The sequence below is a fragment of the Chanodichthys erythropterus genome, chromosome 1 (assembly GCF_024489055.1).
Source record: "Chanodichthys erythropterus isolate Z2021 chromosome 1, ASM2448905v1, whole genome shotgun sequence".
Classification (NCBI taxonomy): domain Eukaryota; kingdom Metazoa; phylum Chordata; class Actinopteri; order Cypriniformes; family Xenocyprididae; genus Chanodichthys; species Chanodichthys erythropterus.
In genome coordinates, this window is record NC_090221.1 from 11,859,316 (window position 1) to 11,880,439 (window position 21,124).

At 35.9% G+C, this 21,124-nt stretch overlaps 2 protein-coding genes across 4 annotated transcripts; one reads left to right on the forward strand and one right to left on the reverse strand.

Moving 5' to 3' along the window:
* Nucleotides 1-4,899: 4,899 nt before the first annotated feature.
* On the forward strand, nt 4,900-11,327 carry tdo2a (tryptophan 2,3-dioxygenase a). Its single transcript, XM_067380776.1, has 12 exons — nt 4,900-5,290; nt 5,454-5,556; nt 5,900-5,990; nt 6,369-6,439; nt 8,311-8,438; nt 8,727-8,913; nt 9,123-9,230; nt 9,310-9,421; nt 9,507-9,564; nt 10,606-10,685; nt 10,877-10,967; nt 11,168-11,327. The coding sequence occupies exons 1-12, from the start codon at nt 5,256-5,258 to the stop codon at nt 11,325-11,327; spliced, it is 1,224 nt and encodes a 407-aa protein (XP_067236877.1). The 5' UTR covers nt 4,900-5,255.
* ctso (cathepsin O) lies at nt 11,214-19,529 on the reverse strand. Of its 3 annotated transcripts, none has more exons than XM_067380813.1 (8): nt 19,272-19,529; nt 18,690-18,795; nt 18,473-18,612; nt 17,808-17,975; nt 15,991-16,112; nt 15,257-15,420; nt 12,868-12,960; nt 11,214-11,323 (listed from the first exon to the last, which is right to left on the reverse strand). In XM_067380813.1, exons 1-8 carry the CDS (start codon nt 19,437-19,439, stop codon nt 11,319-11,321), a joined length of 966 nt encoding a protein of 321 aa, XP_067236914.1. In that variant the 5' UTR covers nt 19,440-19,529; the 3' UTR covers nt 11,214-11,318. The 3 variants fall into 3 exon arrangements, with proteins under 3 accessions (XP_067236914.1, XP_067236905.1, XP_067236920.1); XM_067380804.1 differs by lacking the exon at nt 11,214-11,323 and adding an exon at nt 12,385-12,523; XM_067380819.1 differs by lacking the exon at nt 11,214-11,323 and adding an exon at nt 12,385-12,523 and having other exon boundaries at nt 19,178-19,313.
* Between the last annotated feature and the right edge of the window lie 1,595 nt (nt 19,530-21,124).

Here is a 21,124-nt window from a genome sequence, read left to right on the forward strand (position 1 = left end):
ATAAATCATATTAAAGAGCCTTTAAAGCTAAAATATGTAAATGTTTCGCCACTAGAGGTCACCTATTCAAAACAAAGGTGTAGCTTAATGATGCGAATTTGAGTGCAGATTCTTGGGAGATGTCGTCTTCACCTCACAGTCAGTGGAAAAGAATTGAGATATATTATATATATGGATGAGATTGTTAACGTTACTGTAGTATGAAGCAGAGCAGGGCGAGTGCTGTTGGAGCTGAACGAGGCCGCTGGAGCGATTGCTAATGAGAGACGAACACGACACATGTCTTGTGAACAGTGGAGCTCTTATGCCGCAGACGCTGCTTCCGGTCAAGTGTATGAGGTAACACAACGCTGTTTATCACATTAGATACATTTGACTGTTGAAAATGATGTTATGATGTTGTGCGTTTGCTCGGCAGCTGCTGTGAGACACTTGTTGCACACTGCAGTAAGATCGATAGTAGAATATCATGCTGGATGGCTTGTGTTGATAAATGGCATTTAATGGTCTTTGGTGTTTCCATGGTTTCTACAAAATAAAACCGGAAACCGAGGGTAACGCAGATATGACGCCATTGACAGGTGACTCCCGGACACTTTCATTAAAATCGTGAATTTTCTCATGATTTACAAATAGTTGGAAACATTTGGGATATTTTAAGAACTCAACTGAACAAAACTGGCCTAGTGGTTTTTGGATAATTACTACAAAAATGTTACATATTGTGCCTTTAATGCCTAATCAGCGTTCAAACGCACGCATAAAGCTTGACACAGCGCACTGGCAGAAGTAATGTTAATGAATGTGTTGGGGAAAAACAGAAAGGAGATTGCTTTAACATTTTAATAATTAATTGATAAACTTGTGTTTTCTGTATCTTCTGCTGCACTGATGAAGTTGACAATGCTGACTCATCATCTCCGCCTATATGCACATTTCATACAGATAACATAACATAAAAATATTACAAACAATATATACTTTTAAGTAGGAATCCGAACCCTATTCGTGACTGTGAACAACTATACATATTAACACAGCAGGAACTTTATCAATTCTATAGCAAGAGGGTAAAGTGGAACATGAGATTACATAACACGGCTGTACTTTTTTTAAAGTGAGGCGTTACGTAAAGCCTCTTTTTGAGCTGGAGCTTTCTGCGGGTCCCACAACGGCAAAATATATTCTACTGAAAAGCTAGAGACACGTAGCAAACCCCATTCTCAGATGAATTAATTGAAGCTGGGACGAAGGCCTATTTGATGGAATGCATAATGGCATAAATTATTTCAATAATAACCATTGTGGATTTTTAAATATATATTTAAAAGAAACAATGGACTTCCTTTTTAGGAAATTGCCATCATATTTACTAAGCATGAGTGAGCAAGGCAAGGTCTGATGATGCCACCAACACAACTGTGTTGTTTTAGTGCAGTGCATGCTAATGATATGCAAATGCACTGAGGAAAAACCTTCCCTGGATCACCCGTATTATCCATGGTCTCCGTTTTCTGGTTTAATCCACGATGCACCATGCTGTTCAGCCCTGGCTCCTGATTAGCACTGCCCTCAAACACTACATTTATGCACAATCAAGTCCCAGCAAACATACTTCCTAATGGGTTGATTCATTTTACTTGGTCTGAGACATTTGAACTTATCCCCACCCAGTTTTATTGAATCCCTAAAATAAAACTGGTTTATGAAGGTCACTCAATTCCATATAGTGTTGTCTCCAACAGCCATTTTTGTTGCTTATGCCTCAAGTGGCAGATTTGATGGATTAGCCAACTCTTTTCAAAAGGTGTGAAGACAGTGACGGCCAATCCTTGTCACAGACCGCTCAATATCAGCAAACTGGTGCCTGAGCGCGCAGTGTGTTTACAAGGACACAAGACACTCTACCACACAAAGACAAGCCTGCTGTCTGTCTCTGACACACACACACAGGATCCCCTGACTCTCATTCCAAACCCTCTAACCTTTCACAATCTGTTCTGGCTAGCCAGAGTTCACCTGTCACCCACAATTCAGCTGAAAAGCATGTATATTTACACACAACACATAGGCAGATCAATAAAAACTCTATAAACACTGTCTCAAATACAAGCTTTTCCAAGTATCCGGGCATGCATGACTCTACTATGAAATTATTTAATCGATGACAACAATTCAAATGTTGATTATGGGTTTGAATTTTAGATTCTGCCTATCGATTCTGATTCTTATCAATTCCCAGTTTCAGTTTCAGCAAGGTAAAAAATGTCTAACATTAAGATATCAAACGTATTTGCTATGCATCTTTTGGCTAAACATTTTGTTACAGCTGAATTACATGAGCAAATATCAGCAGCATACAAAACAAAAATAAGCAGCCAAAAGAACAATTACACAAAGAACATTTGCTTATAGTAAATAGTCATTTAAGAACAAATAAACAAATTAGCAATAGCACAAATAAATACATCTGTTCAGGTACAGAAATTAAAATATAATCAAATGTAAAATAACACTGCATAGCTTTCTTTTTATAAATAAAATATAGATTAATCCTAATTAAAGTTACAAAAGTTATTCAGTGAGTGATTTTTGTTCTTGTGTAACATTAATGACAGATGGCAGGTTTATTAGGTTGCTGTCACTTTAAGAGCTAATGCATATTGATACACACAAGTTTTCTTTCTCAAATGTTTACGTTTTCTTAAGACAAAAACCAACCAATGTGTTAACGAGGATATTTTCTATTGTGTGTCTATTTGTTCATTCTAGCACAAGAGGTGAAAGAGAACTCAATTCTGTATTTGTGCATGCCAAATTGAGTCAAGTCTTCTTGAAAATGGTTTGAAATCACATTAAAATACACACTCAGGAATCAATAAACATAATCACAATTTAAATTTTATTATTACAAGTATCTGATTCCAAAATTGAAATTAATTTTCGATTACCAACCCCTAATGTTGATATATCGTTAACACTATTTACATTAAAGCTGAAATTAAATAAAATATAAATATTAGATGAAACAAACACACACACACACACACACACACACACACACACACACACACACACACACACACACACACAAATGTGTTACTTTGGCAACTAACTGAAATAAGTTGTTAAAAAAATACTAAAATTATTAAAACGTAAATTAAAATAAAGACAAATAATAATAATAATAATAATAATAATAATAATAATAATGACAAAAAGACATACATTACTAAAACTTAAACTAAAATTAAAATGAATATATAATAAAAATGACTTTAAAAAAAAAATCACTTTAAGAAAGCAATGTAAAACTACACTGCCCGGCCAAAAAAATAAAAAATAACAAATTGGATTTTAATAGGCAAATACTTAAAGGGATAGTTCACCCAAAAATGAAAATTTGATGTTTATCTGCTTACCCCCAGTGCATCCAAGATGTAGGTGACTTTTTTTCTTCAGTCGAATGCAAATTATGATTTTTAACTGTAACCGCTGCCATCTGTCAGTCAAATAATGGCAGTGATTGGGAACTTCAACTATAACAGTAAATAAAACTTGCTTAGACAAATCAAAATTAAAACCTGCGGCTCGTGACGACACATTAATGTCCTAAGAGACAAAACGATCGGTTTATGCGAGAAACCGAACAGTATTTATATAATTTTTACCTCTAATACACCACTATGTCCAACTTCTTTCAGCTTCCTGTTAGTGAGGTCAAAAAAACGCGTTGTGATGACGGAAGTGATGTCTCGCCCATATACTTCAATGAGCGCGTGACATCACTTCCGTTGTCAGAGCGCGATCCGACCTCACTAGCCGGAAGCTGAACGAAGTTGGATATAGTGGTGTATTAGAGGTAAAAAATGATATAAATACTGCTCGGTTTCTCGCACAAACCGATCGTTTCGTGTCTTAGGGCATCAATGTGCCGTCACAAGCCGCAGGTTTTAATTTTGATTTGTCTATGGAAGTTTTTTCGACTCTTATTGTTCAAGTTCGCAATCACTGCTATTATTTGACTGACAGATGGCAGCGGTTGCAGTTAAAAATCATAATTTGCGTTCGACTGAAGAAAAAAAGTCATCTACATCTTGGATGCCCTGGGGGTAAGCAGATAAACATCAAATTTTCATTTTTGGGTGAACTATCCCTTTAAGAATCTATGAATGGATCATTATTACAGTGATTATTATGTTTCTAGTATGTTAAACAGTTCTTTTAACCCTTAAACAACCATGTAGGAAGAATCATGTAAAATTGTGAAAGAATGGTTCAGAGAGCATGAAGAATCATTTTCACACATGAATTGGCACCTCCGAGTCCTGACCTTAATTTCATTGAAAGTCTTTGGGATGTGCTGGAGTAGACTTTACAGAGTGCTCACCTCTTGCATTGTCAATACCATATCTTGACCAAACAATTGATGCACCTCTTGATGGAAATAACATCAGAACATTTAATTTCATCGAGAGGTGCATCATTTTTTGGTCAAGATCTTGTATTGACAATGCAAAGTCTTCTCCAGGACATCCCAAAAACTTGTCAGTGCCAATTAATGTGTGAAAGGGATTCTTCATGCTCCTTCCCAACAATTCTTTCACAATTTGAGCCTAATGAATCTTGACATTGACATCCTGGAATATGGCCATGATACATCTTAATACATGGAAATGAAAAGCTACGCAATCCATCTTTAAGGGTTAAAAGAGCCGTTGCCAAACATATAACATGCTAGAAACATAATTATCGCTGTAACAATACAGTAATCCATCCATAGACTCTTAAGTATTTGCCAATAAAAATCCAAACAGTGACCTTTTTTTTTTTTTTTTGGCCAGGCAGCATATGTAAAAGGACTGTTCTGGAGCAAAACAATATGAAGTGCAATTCATTCATTTTTAATGGGAGTAAATATTGGAATACTCTTGAAATTATACTGCCCAAGTTCATCTGAACCAGACATGAGCCCACATGCGTTCGATTTATGCCCTGCTCATAATGTTATGAAGTCAAAGTTCTGTTTCAATTGACCTGTTTCAGTTCGATTTTACCAAAGATAAGAAAAAGACAAAGTACAACATGTCGGTCGGGGTGAACATGGCCAGCAGGGAGGTGGGATGTATCTAGAGGTGATTGGTCAGTCAGCATAGGGGGAAAAGTTATAAAACGTGCGGACATTCTTGAGAACTGGTGGTTTGAAGTGGAGTGAAAGAAAACAGTCCAGCTTGCCACATATTATTATTTCAGCCATGAGTGGATGTCCATATTTTCAGAGGAAACTCTTGTATGTATTTTCAGCTTTTTTAGATATTTGATTTTATATAATGCTAATCCAAAAGACACATTTCTCCATGGATCATGTCACTACCGTATCTGAAACCAGACAAATCTACATTGAATGTTATACACAAATGTTTCTGATATTAATGTGTTTGATGAAAATACAGGTCAACTAGAAAGCAGCATCTGAAAGAAGATGAGAACGATGATTCTCAATCTGGAATTAACAAAGCCAGCAAAGGAGGTCTTATCTATGGTGACTATCTACAGGTAAACTACACATGAACTCATGCATATTAAAGAAATGTTCATATATTTTAATAAGCGTAAAGCATAGCTTCTCTTAAAATAGATTAATTGGTAAGCAGACCTCGAATCTAAAGTTTATTACAGTATAATGGCCTGTGCGTCCAGAACACCATGTGATTCTGTCCAAAGTTTCCAAATTAATAAATGCTGGAAATTGCATCCATTTCAAATTTTAATGGCAAACAGTGAACAAGTAATTTATTTTATTTTTTTAATGTTCTATTTAAAAAAGCACAGTGAGTTTGGTTATCACAGACTTTTTTAGCTTGCTTTTCATGAAACAAAAATGTTCTCTCATCCCCAGCTGGATAAAATAGTGACATCTCAGGTGCTTCAAAGTGAGCTGAAGGGAAACAAAATCCATGACGAACATCTGTTCATCGTCACACATCAAGGTGAGCCAAACAAATGCTAAACAGCCTTTGGGCAAATCAGTCTTAGCCTCTCTCCAATGAACACTCCCAAAACACGACTCATTTCCTTGTTTATAACGCTAAATGTTGACAAGTTTCACTGCAACCAAAAATAGACAAGAATGAAAGCAAAACCTAAAAGCTAAATGTAACCTACATGCGAACAATCGTCGACATTTCAGAATCCAGTGAATCCAGAGTTACTCAAACACATAATCCATAATACACAATATATAAATACATGCTTCTTTCATATACCGTATGTCATAAAGGTACAATAAAGAAGCCCAGGGACCTTGAAGCGTAATGACTTTTCATGTGTAACCTAAAGAAATGATTAACTTGTTCCTTCTATTGCAGCATATGAACTGTGGTTTAAACAGGTTCTTTGGGAGCTCGACTCAGTGAGAGAAATCTTCATCAGTGGACATGTGAGTAGCCCAAATACAAAAAAAGCTCAAACATGAAGATTTGTGTTACTGGGTCATAAACAGTTACAGTTATCAGATTTAGCTCATTTTTCCCCCCCAAACTTGAATAGGCCTGCTTTTAATTAATGTAATAAGATTAACATTTAATAAGTCACCTATTAAAATTTTATTTAATGAGAATAATGAAGGTTCAAGCTGACACGGCACAAAGAAGAGATTAGAAAGAGATGATGAATGATTTTCATAAACATCAAAAATAAAACACTCAGCCCAATAGCTCAGACAAAATCAGGGCACTTATTTTTAACATTATTATCTGATATTTGAGCTATAATGCATCACCTATGAAACTATTAAAAATTATTTGATCAAGAAATACAGTAAAAACAGTAATATTGTGAAATATTATTACAATTTAAAAGAACTGCTTTGTATAATATATTTTAAAGTGTAATTTACTCCTATGATGGCAAAGCATCATTACTCCAGTCTTCAGTGTCACATGATCCTTCAGAAATCATTCAATTTGATGCTCAAGAAGCATTTATTATCATCAATGCTGAAAACAGGTGTGCTACTTATTTTTGTGGAAACTGTGGTACACTTTTTTTTCTTTCTCAGAATTCTTGATAAACAGAAAGTTTTAAAAGAACAGCATTTATTTGGATCAGAAATCTCTAAAACATTCTAAATGCCTGATCAATTTAATGTGCTGAATAAAAGTATTAACGGTAAACTTTTGGCCGGCTGTGTAAATGTTTTTTTGCCCTCCCCCCCAAGCATTTTTGATGTTACTTTACATTATGCAGGGTCTTTTTTGGGATACTTGTCAAAGTAGCACATCTGCATGCTTCTAAATCGAATAGAAAAATCAGTTAATTTATTGTTAGGGGGTCTTTTGGACAATGATGAACAGCCTGAACCTTCAGTTTTATGATACATGTAGTTCAGTTCAAAGAAAGAATGTGCATTGCAGCATGAGGCTGCCACCTTCAGTCTAGTTTAAGATACTTCTCTAGTTAAAGGGTTAGTTCACCCAAAAATGAAATTTCTGTCATTTATTACTTACCCTCATGTCGTTTCACATCCGTAACACCTTCGTTAATCTTTGGAACACAAATTAAGATATTTTAGTTGAAATCCGATGGCTCCGTGAGGCCTCCATAGGGAGCAATGTCACTTCCTCTGTCAAGATCCATAAAGGTACTAAAAACATATTTAAATCGGTTCATGTGAGTACAGTGGCTCAATATTAATATTATAAAGCGACGAGAATACTTTTGGTGCGGCAAAAAAATAAAAAAAATAAATAACGACTTACTTAGTGATGACCGATTTCAAAACACTGCTTCAGGAAGATTCAGAGCACAAATGAATCAGTGTATCGAATCATGAATCGGATCGCGGGTCAAACCGCCAAACTGCTGAAATCACGTGACTTTGGCGCTCCGAACTGCAGATTCGACACACAGATTCATAATGCTCTGATGCTTTCTTCTGAAGCAGTGTTTTGAAATCGGCCATCACTAAATAAGTCGTTATTATTTTTTTATTTTTTGCCGCACCAAAAGTATTCTCGTCGCTTTATAATATTAATATTGAGCCACTGTACTCACGTGAACTGATTTAAATATGTTTTTAGTACCTTTATGGATCTCGAGAGAGGACGTGACATTGCTCCCTATGGAGGCCTAAAATATCTTAATTTGTATTCCGAAGATTAACGAAGGTCTTACGGGTGTGAAACGACATGAGGTTAAGTAATAAATGACAGAATTTTCATTTTTGGGTGAACTAACCCTTTAAATGTCATGTTTCAGGTACCACGACTGATTAAAAAAAATAATCTAAATGTGCTGTTATTTCCTCAGGTACGTGACGAGCGAAACATGCTCAAAGTCAACACTCGTATCCACAGGGTTGTGATGATATTCAGACTGTTGCTAGACCAGTTTGCTGTTCTGGAAACCATGACTGCCTTAGACTTCTATGACTTCAGGTGTATATAATTCTCATTATTTTTATTCCTAATATTAGTTAAAAAAAAAAAAAGTTACGACAAAGAAAAGCCTCACTGCCAAGCAATTATTGAGAGCAAGTTTTACATTTCCTAGATAACAGCATTGGTTGGGCAGAACTGCTGTTGGAAATGTACTAACACTCAAGAGACTGCAGATAGTTAACTCAGTAAATAAGTATTAGATGGCACTAATTTGTTAAATCAAAATCAATGGCAGTTTAGCATAATTGCATTTAGCTCGATTGATCTGCGTGTTTTTGCACACAGGGAATATCTCTCACCGGCTTCAGGCTTCCAGAGTCTGCAGTTTCGACTGCTGGAAAATAAGATTGGTGTCCCGCACAACCAGAGGGTCCCCTACAACAGAAGGCATTACCGGGACAATTTCCGTGACCAGGAAAGTGAGCTGCTCCTCCACTCGGAGCAGCAGCCCACGCTGCTTCAGTTAGTGGAGGTAAACCTGAGGGAAACGTTAGCTGTGAAGTCATGAATACTGTATTAATCAATGTAATCGTGAAATTCAACACAAGAGCCGTAACTTACTTGACTTCTTTGTTATTGGTATTCAGAAGGGAATAGGTTACATGGCCAATTTATATATCAAGTCAGGATTAATCTGGAGGACAGCATCCTCATTTCTCATAAGCAATCAATACTTTTCAGCAATGGCTGGAGAGAACGCCTGGCTTGGAGGAAGATGGCTTCAATTTTTGGGGGAAACTGGAAGTCAATATTTTCAAGGGGCTCAGGAGACAGAAAGAAAATATAGAGGTTTGTGGAGGATCCCTGGATAATTCAGTGCAGTTCCAAATCTAAGTTGTAAGTGACAACTCATGTTTCTTCTTAATAGCAAAAACCAGCCTCAGAGATGAAAGAGGAGATGATGGCCGAGCTCATTAAGCAGAGAGATATTTTCGTATCGCTCTTTGATGAGAAGAGACATGATCACTTACTAAGCACCGGTAAGCAAACCTCTCAAGTCTACAATGTCAAAGTCAGACACATCCACTAGCGGTTACATATGAATATTTTGTTCCGTCTGTACAGGTCAGAGGAGGTTGTCCTATAAAGCACTGCAGGGAGCCCTGATGATATACTTCTACAGGTACATCTATCTGCAAGATGCTTTAACATATTTGAAAATGTAATTCATTTCTGTGATGGCAAAGCTGAATTTCAGAATCATTACTCCAGTCATCTATGAAAGCTTGTTTTCGCCACTGAAAAATATAAATGGCAAGTTTACATCTCACAATTCTGACATGTTTTTCTCACAATTGCAGGATATAAAGTCAGAATTGCGAGATATAAACTCGAAATTGCGAGCTGTGATGACGAAGTCGCAATTCTGAATTTTTTTCTCAGAATTGCAAGTTCATACCTCACAATTCTGATTTTAACTCGCAATTCTGAGAAAAAAGTCTGAATTGGGACTTCACATCTCATCACATCTCGCAATTCTGAATTTATAACTTGCAATTGCGACTTTATATCATGCAATTCTGAGAAAAAAAGTCAGAATTGAGAGTTTATATCTCTCAATTCTGACTTTTAACTAGCAATTGTTATAAAGCCAGAATTATGAGATAAACTCCTATTTCTGAGAAAAAAAAGTATATTTTCCCGTCGCAATTGAACAATTGTGTTTATATCTCACAATTCTGAGAAAAGAAATCAAAATTATGAGATAAACTTGCAATTGTGAGAAAAAAGTCTGAATTGCGAGATATAAACTGCATTTTTATATCCCGCAATTCTGATTTTTAACTAGCAATTGCGAGCTTATAATTCACAAATATGAGAAAAGTCAGATCTGTGAGATGTAAACTCGCAAATGTGAGAAAAAAAAGTCACAATTATTTTTTTTATTATTATTTTTCTGTTGTGGAAACAACCTTATGTTCTTCAGTTTCACATTCCTTCAGCATTCTAATATGCTGATTTTATGCTCAAGAAACATTTCTTATAATTGTAACAAACGCACCTATTTGAAACTTAAGTTAAATTTGACTTTCCTGTCTGACTTTGAAACATTACCTTAATATTTACAAATATTCTATTGTGGTACAGTGATGGTATCAACTTATTTGTGACTCAACTTAAGTTTAACTCATTTGTAACTCAACTTATCGGCATCTGCTCTCAGGGAGGAGCCTCGATTTCAGGTTCCTTTCCAACTCCTGACATCTTTGATGGACATCGACACCCTCATGACAAAATGGAGATGTATGTGACACCCCTGAAAACATACAGCATCAGAACTGCAAATAAATTTGACCTAAATCACCCTGTATGGCAGAGCCTCTTAGGAGTGTTAACACTGAACAAAAGATTTTCCTCTGAATATCAATAATGCAGTGTTTTTTTTTTTTTTTTTTTTTACTTCCTGCATAATTTATACCTGAATTTCTCCCTAGACAACCATGTGTGTATGGTGCACAGGATGATTGGCAGTAAAGACGGCACAGGTGGCTCATCAGGCTATCAGTACCTGCGCTCAACTGTCAGGTAAGCCAAATAATCTGGGACAAATCCAGTCTTCAGATGAAGCTCTCTGCATCTGTTGGAATTATCCATGTGAAACACAATGCTAAATGAGATGTGAATTGGCAGAAAAATGCAAACCATCTCCTGAACAAGAACCACTCAAACACAAGTACAGAACGTCTTGATACGTCTTATTCATGAACCTGAGTATGTTTTGCCAGCGATCGCTACAAGGTGTTTGTGGATCTGTTTAACCTGGCCACCTTCCTGGTTCCGAGGGAATGGGTACCCAAGCTGGACCCGAGTGAGCACACCTTCCTGTACATGGCCGAATGCTGCGACAGCTCCTACTGCAGCAGCAGCAGCGATGACTCAGACTAAACAGATGGATGGATGAGGAAAGGATGAACAGCGTTTACAGAGTACAGAAGGAAAAAAGCTTCAAGCCTTCCATCACCAACATTTATGTCACTAAAATCTGTTTAAATGGTAGAATGAGAGGCTACAAAACTGTGCTGATTTTAAAGATGTGAATTTTAACAGTGTCAACAAAATATCATTGACACTGTTGATGCACTTGTGTGTATATACTGTCAATATAATGTAATATTCTAACATATGTCTAGTTAAATGATTTATATTTTGTAAATAGAGTATACACATACAGATATTATGATACTTCTTGTTTATTTGGAAAAAATAGACAATGTTTTCTGTCAAAAAGTGTACTTGAATAGAATATAAGTTTATTTAATATCAGTAAACATGTCAGATTATTCTTATAATGCAATCACAATCTGATAAACACAATAAAAAGTAAACTTTGGCTAACACTTCATTGTATAGTTTCCCTGTTACACATCTTACATGTACTTACTATAGTAATAGTAACAGTAAATTATGCATAAACTAAACCAAACCCTAACCCTAAGGATACAGTAAGTACATGTTGTTAATTAAAATTACTCAGTAGTTATTTGTATAATTACACTGTAACAAGGCCACCTTAAAATAAAGCAGAACCAAACTTTGTAGTTACAAATGTGTATAAAAGATCAAGTCTGAATATCTGGTACAAACTGTACTGTAGTAATAAGCACTTAATGATTTTAAATATAATTAGTATTTACATAAAATAATATAAATTTTCACATTTTTTGTGATATTGTACACTTAATCAGTGCATTGACACAATACAATAAGAGCCAAGTTTAGTTGTGCACTTATACGGTACTTACTAACAGTGTTTTCTGAAGATTAAAACATTCTTAAGGACAAATCTAGTTAATGTGTGTTTCATAACTAAAATGAAATCCGGCTCTGATTCAGATTATTTTGGGCTACAGTGACTGGGATAAGGAATATGGTGTATTAGCTCAAATAGCAGCATTTTTGCTTTGCATTCGCAAAGCAAAAGGATTTGTTACATGAGAATTTTTACAATTCACATCAGCTACACTGGAGGATTCATGTCCTGAGGGTGATATTTTAAAATGTCGATCTGCCACGGTCTTATCATGGAAGTACAAAGATTATTGACAATTACACAAAAACAGCAGCAACATTGTCCGCAATGCCTATGGAAAAAAAAAAAAGAAAAAAAAAAAGAGTGACTGTTGAATCTCATCTGACATTGCGTAAAGCCATTCAAAGTAATTGACAAAAAAAGATCACAATCTAAAAATAATCTCACTACATAATTTCCAAATGATCAGATTTGAATTAAAACTAGGCATTTGTGATTGTACATTTACATTGCAGACAGTATTGAGTGTTTGCCAACGTCCAACGCTTCATGAATATTTATGAATGCACACAATATCTCCCAGCAGCAGAATGCTTTGTGTTTATCACTTGTCTAGGAAACTGTTACTGTCAACAAAGTTAAAAAGCATTAAAAGTGGGTCATACACAAACTTACCACACATGTCGTTCCCTATTTTTATGTAAACATATCCATTGTCACCCCATGAGGTCCCCCATGAATTGCGTACTATCCAGTATGGCACTTCCCCTGTGACAAAATATGAAGACATATCAGAGATAATACACCTGAGATGGGAAATGATTAATAACAAGTCATATTACATAGCATTCACTTATGAAAACAAAACACGAGTCTTTTTATTTATATCCAAACTAATCCAAAAACACAGATTTGACCAACTAATTAACTGCAACGTTTGCAGTTTTGTTTAAGTTACTTTAAGTAGACATTTGTACGAAGCCCCTAAAGTGAAAATATGAGATAAGAGGAAAAATTATGTCAATGCTTTTGCGTTCAATCACAAAACTTTTGAGTTCTTAGCAAGCGAATGCAAAGTTTTTCAGGGGAACACAAATGTTCTGAGAGAGAACGAAAGAGAAACGCAAGTGAATGCAAAGTTTCTCAGGAGAATGTAAAAAATTAGCGAGCGAACGCAAAAGTTTTGGAATATTTTTTTTTCTCATTCACAAAATATCTCATTTTTTTCCACCACCATGTCCCTTTAGGGGGCTTTCAAAATGTGTACTTAATATGCATCTATTAACTGTCAGTAAACATGTCAGATTGTTATTTTATCCAACTTAATCCAAAAAGCATCTCACTAGTATTACAAAATTTGACAAAACGATTAATTACAATAATGCTCATGAGGGCTTTTCACACATGAAATGGAGTAACAGTTAATCCTGGGTATTCATAAACTGCCGTTTCACACTGCACATTCCTAAACAACGGGCTAAAGTCCTATTTGCTTATTTGCGGTGTCAGTGACTGGACAAATGCAGCACGTGACCTATTTACATAAAGACTCTAGCATTACGCGTCCTCATATTACACAATGCTGACTGTTATATCACGTTTTTCTGAGAGAACTTTTCGAACTATAAAGGTAAGAATGAAACGGTCTCTTCTTCACTCCAATTGTCGTTTTCCATCACCGTTTGACATTTTTCCTATCATACACAGAAAGGACTTTATAGGACTATATTATTTTTTGATTTATGAATGGTTATTCAGGACAAAAATAACAGCTCTGTTGGTTTCACGTCCATGTTATTTTTTTATTGACAAGTAAAAGCAAATGTTACAGGTCAAAGAATTTAACAGCAATAATAGAATTATAAACAATAAACAAAAACAAAGAATAATTAATAAATAAATAAACAATGGAAGGGGGGCAGAGGTAACTTAACGTAAATTAAAGTAGAGAAATGTCCCTTTTTTTAGGGCTTTGACATTGCTGGCAGAGGAGATAGTGCCCAAATAACATTTAAAGTCTTGACAAAAAATAATAAAAAGAAGGAATGTTTATACATCACGCAGCGTTTCCGTGACTGCCCAAAGCTCGTGAATAAAAGGCACGCGATTGGGTGTCGGTTGATAAGCAAAGTGTAACGCGCAATATGGCGGAATAAGTCCCGCCTTCAAAATAAGAGCCAATCGCCGACTGGCAAAGTCCTCGCGTCACTGCAGCAGCCGTAGAAGCACTGGTTTCTATAGAAACAGTCAGACGCGCGCCTCCGAAATGAGGCACAAGAGACGCGCATTTAGGTCTGCGCATGCGCATTAGCTTAATCCAGCCTAAAAAATATTTTTTTGTCATGATTCGAGCATTTAGAAAAAAAACAACAAAAATGAGACAGTTGTTGTCAGAATTCATTGGTGATTTCAAACATGAAATTTAATCGAAAGTTTGGCAAACAGCTTTGGAGAATTTGATGTTTCCGCATTCAGAGATGAGAGGAGCTGCACTTGCATGCCCGAGAGGCGTTTCAAAGATGGCCGCCGAGTGAAATGACTTGTCTTAAAGGGACTTTGGTTATAACATTCTAACACTGCATCGTTTCACACCGTACAAGCTTGACTAACCCTGCTCCAGAGCAGGGATTCATAACCCATTACTAACCCAAACTAAATTACAAGTGTTGAACGCTCATTTACCTGGGTTAAAAGTGGTGTTTAGATCGTCGATAACCCGGGGTTAAGCGCAGCGCCCTATGTATTTTTTACTGTTTTAAGATAATGGTGTGACACTAAGCATCAATATCTCTACTTTACACAGAAAGTACTCTATTCAGACTAGTAAACAAACAGGAGAAAACAAATCAAAGGAGTGGATAAACGCTGTGGACAGCTTGCTGATTATACAGCAGACACATCAGGCAGTTTTCTGGGATGTTGGCACACAGCCAGTATTTGCCAGCGTCAGCTCAATTTTGTGCCCTTGACAGGACGTAATCCGTGAAGGCCAGCGCTCTGAACCTTTATATGCTCTGAGGCACAAGTAAAGAGTGTCTAACCGCCTGTGTCTGTGTGTGTGTACCTGTGGTATCATAACCGGTGATCAGTACGGCATGGTTGGCATTGTGGCTGGAGCAGTGGTGCTGAATGATGCCGCCCAGATAATCCTGCCAGCTGATGGCATCCACAATGACAACAAGAGGCCCCGACTCCACCAGGATGCTCATCATCACCTCCTCACGTCCACTAGAACAACATATCAATGGACTCTGTATATAGCGCTTAGATTTACTTAGTTCAGCTGTTACATTGCAGAATATGGGTAGTGATAAATCTGTCTATCCAAACTGTAGACAGCATTTACTGTTACTTTTGATCGATTTAAGCATTCATGAGATTTCACTGCAGGCAGGGATGCCAAGCACAACGTGATAGAAATGGAAACCATGCAACCAGTAAAACTGTTTGACCCAGTTGCTTAGTACAGACATCTTGTCATGTAACAGAACACAATGTAAGACACAAAATGACATATGGCATAAAGGTTAACATCGAAAAGAAGTGCTGCATTTGGTTTTTGGCCAGTGGTACGTGAGCTTAGTGAGTGTACAGTCAGTGGCCGTTCAGCATCTGACCCTGAGTTGCAAACAGAGTTGACAAGAACAGATGAGTAAACATAAAACATTGGCCCACATCCCAAAGAACTTCAACCTTGAATTAATTTTAATTCTACATGAGGTCTACACTGCACTTAATGCACTGGCACAGCTGACTGTTGATGTAAAGCTCAAGATATCTGCATGCTACATCTATTACCTGAAGTCATAAGAGGAGTAATTCTTCACTACCACTCCATCGTGAGACAGAGGAAAGTATTGGCAGATTCCAGCCACGGCTTTGAAGGGATAATCCGCCTCGTTCACTAACTTCAATTTGGTCTGAAATAAAACAGACATACAAAGAAGGATATTAGATGTGCCAATTATGGGACTTCTGGGATGTTAACAAACACCTTTAATTAGCAGCTTGTTGTGGATGATACTGACAACTTTACTTTGAGTTTTAACCCTCTCAGTGCTGGTGCAGCTAGCTAATTAATTAAAACCCTTATTAAAATCCTAATTAAAATGCTAAAAAAACAAAAAACAGATGTCATTTAAAAGCTTAGAATGTGGACTTCACAATACATTTCAGCAATTTTACCAACCTAATTACTGCTTTTTAATCTGCTGATGTGTTTGGTTTGCTAAATTTAGAGAATATGATCCAAATGACAATATAATAATAAACAATAACTTTTGCTTTGTTACACACACAAAGTTTGGGGTGATTATGTTTTTTTTAATGATTTTGAAAGAAGTTGCTTATGCTCTCCAAGGCTGCATTTATTTGCAAAATAAATTACAGGAAAAACAGTTAATATATATTGAAAATATTGAAAAATATTTTAAAATGTAATTTATTCCTGTGGTGGCAAAGTTGAATTTTCAGTCTCACATGATCCTTCAGAAATAATTCTAATATTTAAGAAGATTTGGTGCTTGTGAAACATTTCTTATTATTATCATCAATGTGGAACACACTTGTGCTGCTTAATATTTTTGTGAAAACTGTGATACTTTTTTTTTTTTTTTTTTAAGGATTATTTGAATAGGAAGGGCAAATTATACACTTTTATAAATTTAATGCATCCTTGCTGAATGAAACATTTCTGACCCTAAAGTTTTGAACAATCGTACATATATACTCCTCACATAAGAAATATGCCTTAAAGGGATAGTTCACCCAAAAATGAAAATTTGTTGTTTATCTGCTTACCCCCAGTGCATCCAAGATGTAGGTGACTTTTTTTCTTCAGTCGAACGCAAATTATGATTTTTAACTGCAACCGCTGCCGTCTGTCAGTCAAATAATAGCAGTGATTGGGAACTTGAACTATAACAGTAAATAAAACTTGCTTAGACAAATCAAAATTAAAACCTGCGGCTCGTGACGACACATTAATGTCCTAAGACACAAAACGATCGGTTTGTGCGAGAAACCGAACATTATTTATATCATTTTTACCTCTAATACACCACAAACCGATCGTTTCATGTCTTAGGGCATCAATGTGCCGTCACAAGCCGTAGGGTTTAATTTGGATTTGTTTGTTTTTTTTGACTCTTATTGTTCAAGTTCCCAATCACTGCTATTATTTGACTGACAGACGGCAGCGGTTGCAGTTAAAAATCATAATTTGCATTCGACTGAAGAAAAAAAGTCATTTACATCTTGGATGCCCTGGGGGTAAGCAGATAAACATCAGATTTTCATTTTTGGGTGAACTATCCCTTTAACACATTTCCGGTTAAAACCAGGGGTGTCCTGTCCTGCAGCCCAGAGTGCAGCTCCAACACACCGACCTGGAAGTTTCTAGTCAATCTGAAGAGCTTAATTAACTGGTTTAAGTGGGTTAATTTGGACTGGAGCTAAACTCTGCAGGATAGTGGTCCACAAGGAACAGGATTGGACACCCTTGGTAAAAGCAATTAAAATGAATGGCAATTCAATACTATTATTATTATCAATTTAAATCATTTAACTTTCCCAGTTAAATCATCATGAGAAAAAGAGAGTGTAGATGACAGCACCTGTATGAGCCAGTACAGAGCTTCACCAGGGGATCCACCATTACAGCCATTGTTTTCATAAGAACAGTCTATAACCTGCTGCACACTGAGCTGCTTTAGTTTTCCTCCATCTTTAACTGACACGGATTCAATGGCTTCGACCACACTGAAAGCCCAGCATGCTCCACACTACAAGAAAAAGCAAGAAGAAACGCAGAGTAAACATATCTATTATTACAAGTCATATGTTCTGAGACTGAGTATAACATGCATGAGTGAGTTCAATCTTAAGCCTAATCTTAAAGTCGGCACAAAAGAAGTTGTGATTATCTTTTCTTCCCTATTGTGACGTACAGTATATCCAAGTGAAATGGCTTCGCGAATGAGAAAAGAATGTAGGGCGGGACTTGATTTTGTTCACTGGGAATTGATTGGATAGTTGTGGTTTGCTATTGCTGTGATCTCATGTGAGTGACAGGTTGTCCTGCCCTCATGCAAGTAAACATCATCAGAGAAGAGATGCCATTGCATAAGGGAGGGGGATATACTTTGATTAAAGATTATGAGGGCATGAATTAAATAAATAAATAAAGGGCACAGATAAATCATTAATAATAAATTCTGCAATCTTCCTTGAAGAAATAAGAAATTTTGATTTCATGATGATTTTAACATCTAAACCCTACCGCCTTTTGGTTTCGCACTGGTCCGACAACTCCATGGTCCCTCCAATCAAACCTGGGTGGATAATTCGACTTAAATTGAATTCCAGCCCTAGATGGGTCAAACTTTGGAGCCGTCTCAGCCCGAGCTGTGAGATATCGCTCTGACAAACAAACAACAGGTCAGTTGCCATTATACAAAGTGAATCCATCTGTAAGCATCCTTATCCTGCATACTCACCTTTGAATTGTTCTGGAGATAAGTCAGAGAACTGGTTGATGCCATAATGGGCAGAATGGTTTGATTTCTTCAGTGAGTTCAGAAAGGCTTGTCTCTTGAGTGAACTCTACAAAGTGACAACAAATGACATCACCAAAGGTGTCATGTGCAACAGGTAAGATCTAAATCACATGAGGAAATATATCACATGACAATAACTAATGGAAGTACTGGCATTGTCTGTATTTTTTTAATGTATACTATAAAACTCAATCTTCAATCTGTATTAAGACAAGGTTAGTGACTGTAGATTTACTTTATGATTCTAGATACATTAGAATCATCTCTAACTATTGGCTGCCATCAAAAACTAGTAAGCTGCCTACCTAGACAGCATTTTTGTCCATTTAAGGCACATCAAGCTGTATGTGAGAGCGTGCTCATCTCATAAATACTGTCTAGTGGTTAGGCAGCTCACTAGTTTTTGAGACACATCCATTCTCTCTTACCATAGTTAGGGATTGTCGATGAATGAGTTCTTATGATACGGATTTAAAGCTGTAGTTGTAATGGGAGATATTAATGTTAGTCCACTAAATATACCTGCAAATTAATCATTCTCTGATAGGGTTCGTTGTTTTCATGTCCTTGCTGAAAAGCCATCAGTCGTTCTTCTTCCGTCAGATATTTCCTACTTAGCTCGACGCTGATGGATCCTGTGAGCAGTTCATGGTAAATGATAAAACTAACAAATGTTAAAATAAACGCCATTTAAACGGAATCATAAGAGAACGTTCAGTAAACCCTTCAGTACACTTTAGCAACTTTCATTTCTGCTGTAGATTATTTCCTGCAGCAGCAGAGCGCTCTATCGCCCTCTAGCGGCTGATGAATATATTACCTGAGAGCGCCCTCCTGCAAAGTGATCTACGACGCAGACTGGCTATTCAAATGTGAAACTAAAGCACCAAGGAATCACAGAGACGAAAAGGTTATAGACACTTAACTCTTAAATTCATTGTATTACATTAATTTATTAAAATAGTGTTTAAGAGGCGCCTGATTATATTTGAAATAAATTGTTTTCTTAAGTCTTATGAAATTAATATGTAGCGCAGTTATTACAAAAGTAAGTTTGATGGTTATTACGAACGATATGTACTCACTATGTGATTATTTTCTGAAGCTGCTTGTAATTATATAAAATTCTAATTAGTGATTTAGTAACATGTAATATAAGGATTGATGTTTTATTTTGGCGTTCCCCTACTACATATGTTATTTCTACTACTGCTACAAATAATAATAATATTAAAAAAAAAAAAAAAAAAAAAAAATTATATATATATATATATATATATATATATATATATATATATATATATATATTTTTTTTTTTTTTTTATTTTTTTTTTATTTTATATATTATATTTAAATATTTTAAATATTATTATTATTTGTATATATATATATATATATATATTTAATAATATTTTAAAATGAAACTAGCTTTTCATTAACTGAAATAAAGCTGAAATATAATAAAATATAAATATTAGATGAAAAAATACAAAAGAAAATGTAACATTTTACCTTGGCAACTAACTTAGCCTTAATAAGTTTAAAGGGTTAGTTCACCCAAAAATGAAGGTTATGTCATTTACTCACCCTCATGTCGTTCCACACCGGTAAGACCTTCATTCATCTTCGGAACACAATTTTTTTTAATGAAATCCGATGGATCAGCGAGGCCTCTATTGCCATTAATGTCTCTGAACCTCTCAAGATCCAGAAAGGTAGCTACTAAAGACATATTTAAAACAGTTCATGTGACTACAGTGGATCTACCTTAATATTATAAACAATATTATAACAATATAACGGCCCATTTCAAACCACTGATCCGAAGCTTTACGAATCTTTTGTTCCGCATTTCACGTTTACTGAAATCACGTGACTTTGGTGCTCCGAACCACTGATTCGAAACAAAAGATTCGCAAAGCTTCGAAGCAGTGTTTTGAACTCACTCATCACTAGATACTGTTGAGAAGTCGTTTTTTTTTTTTTTTTTTGGCGCATAAAAAGTATTCTTGTCCCTTTATGGAGGCCTCACTGAGCCATCGGATTTCATCAAAATATCTTAATTTGTGTTCTGAAGATGAACGAAGATTTCATGGGTGTAGAACAACACGAGGGCAAGTAATAAATGACAGAATTTTCATTTTTGGGTGAACTAACCCTTTAAGTTGAAGTACTAAAATTAATAAAAGTTACACTACAAAAAAAGAGCTAAATAGAAATATATATATGTATATAAATAATACTAAAATAACAGTGGTCCATGTTGTATTTATTTTAAACCTCACCCAAAGAAAGAGAGCAGCATAGGCAATTATGACAAGTTTAATGCTGAGGCAGTATGTAACATAGGTAGCCCATTATCATGACCCACATAA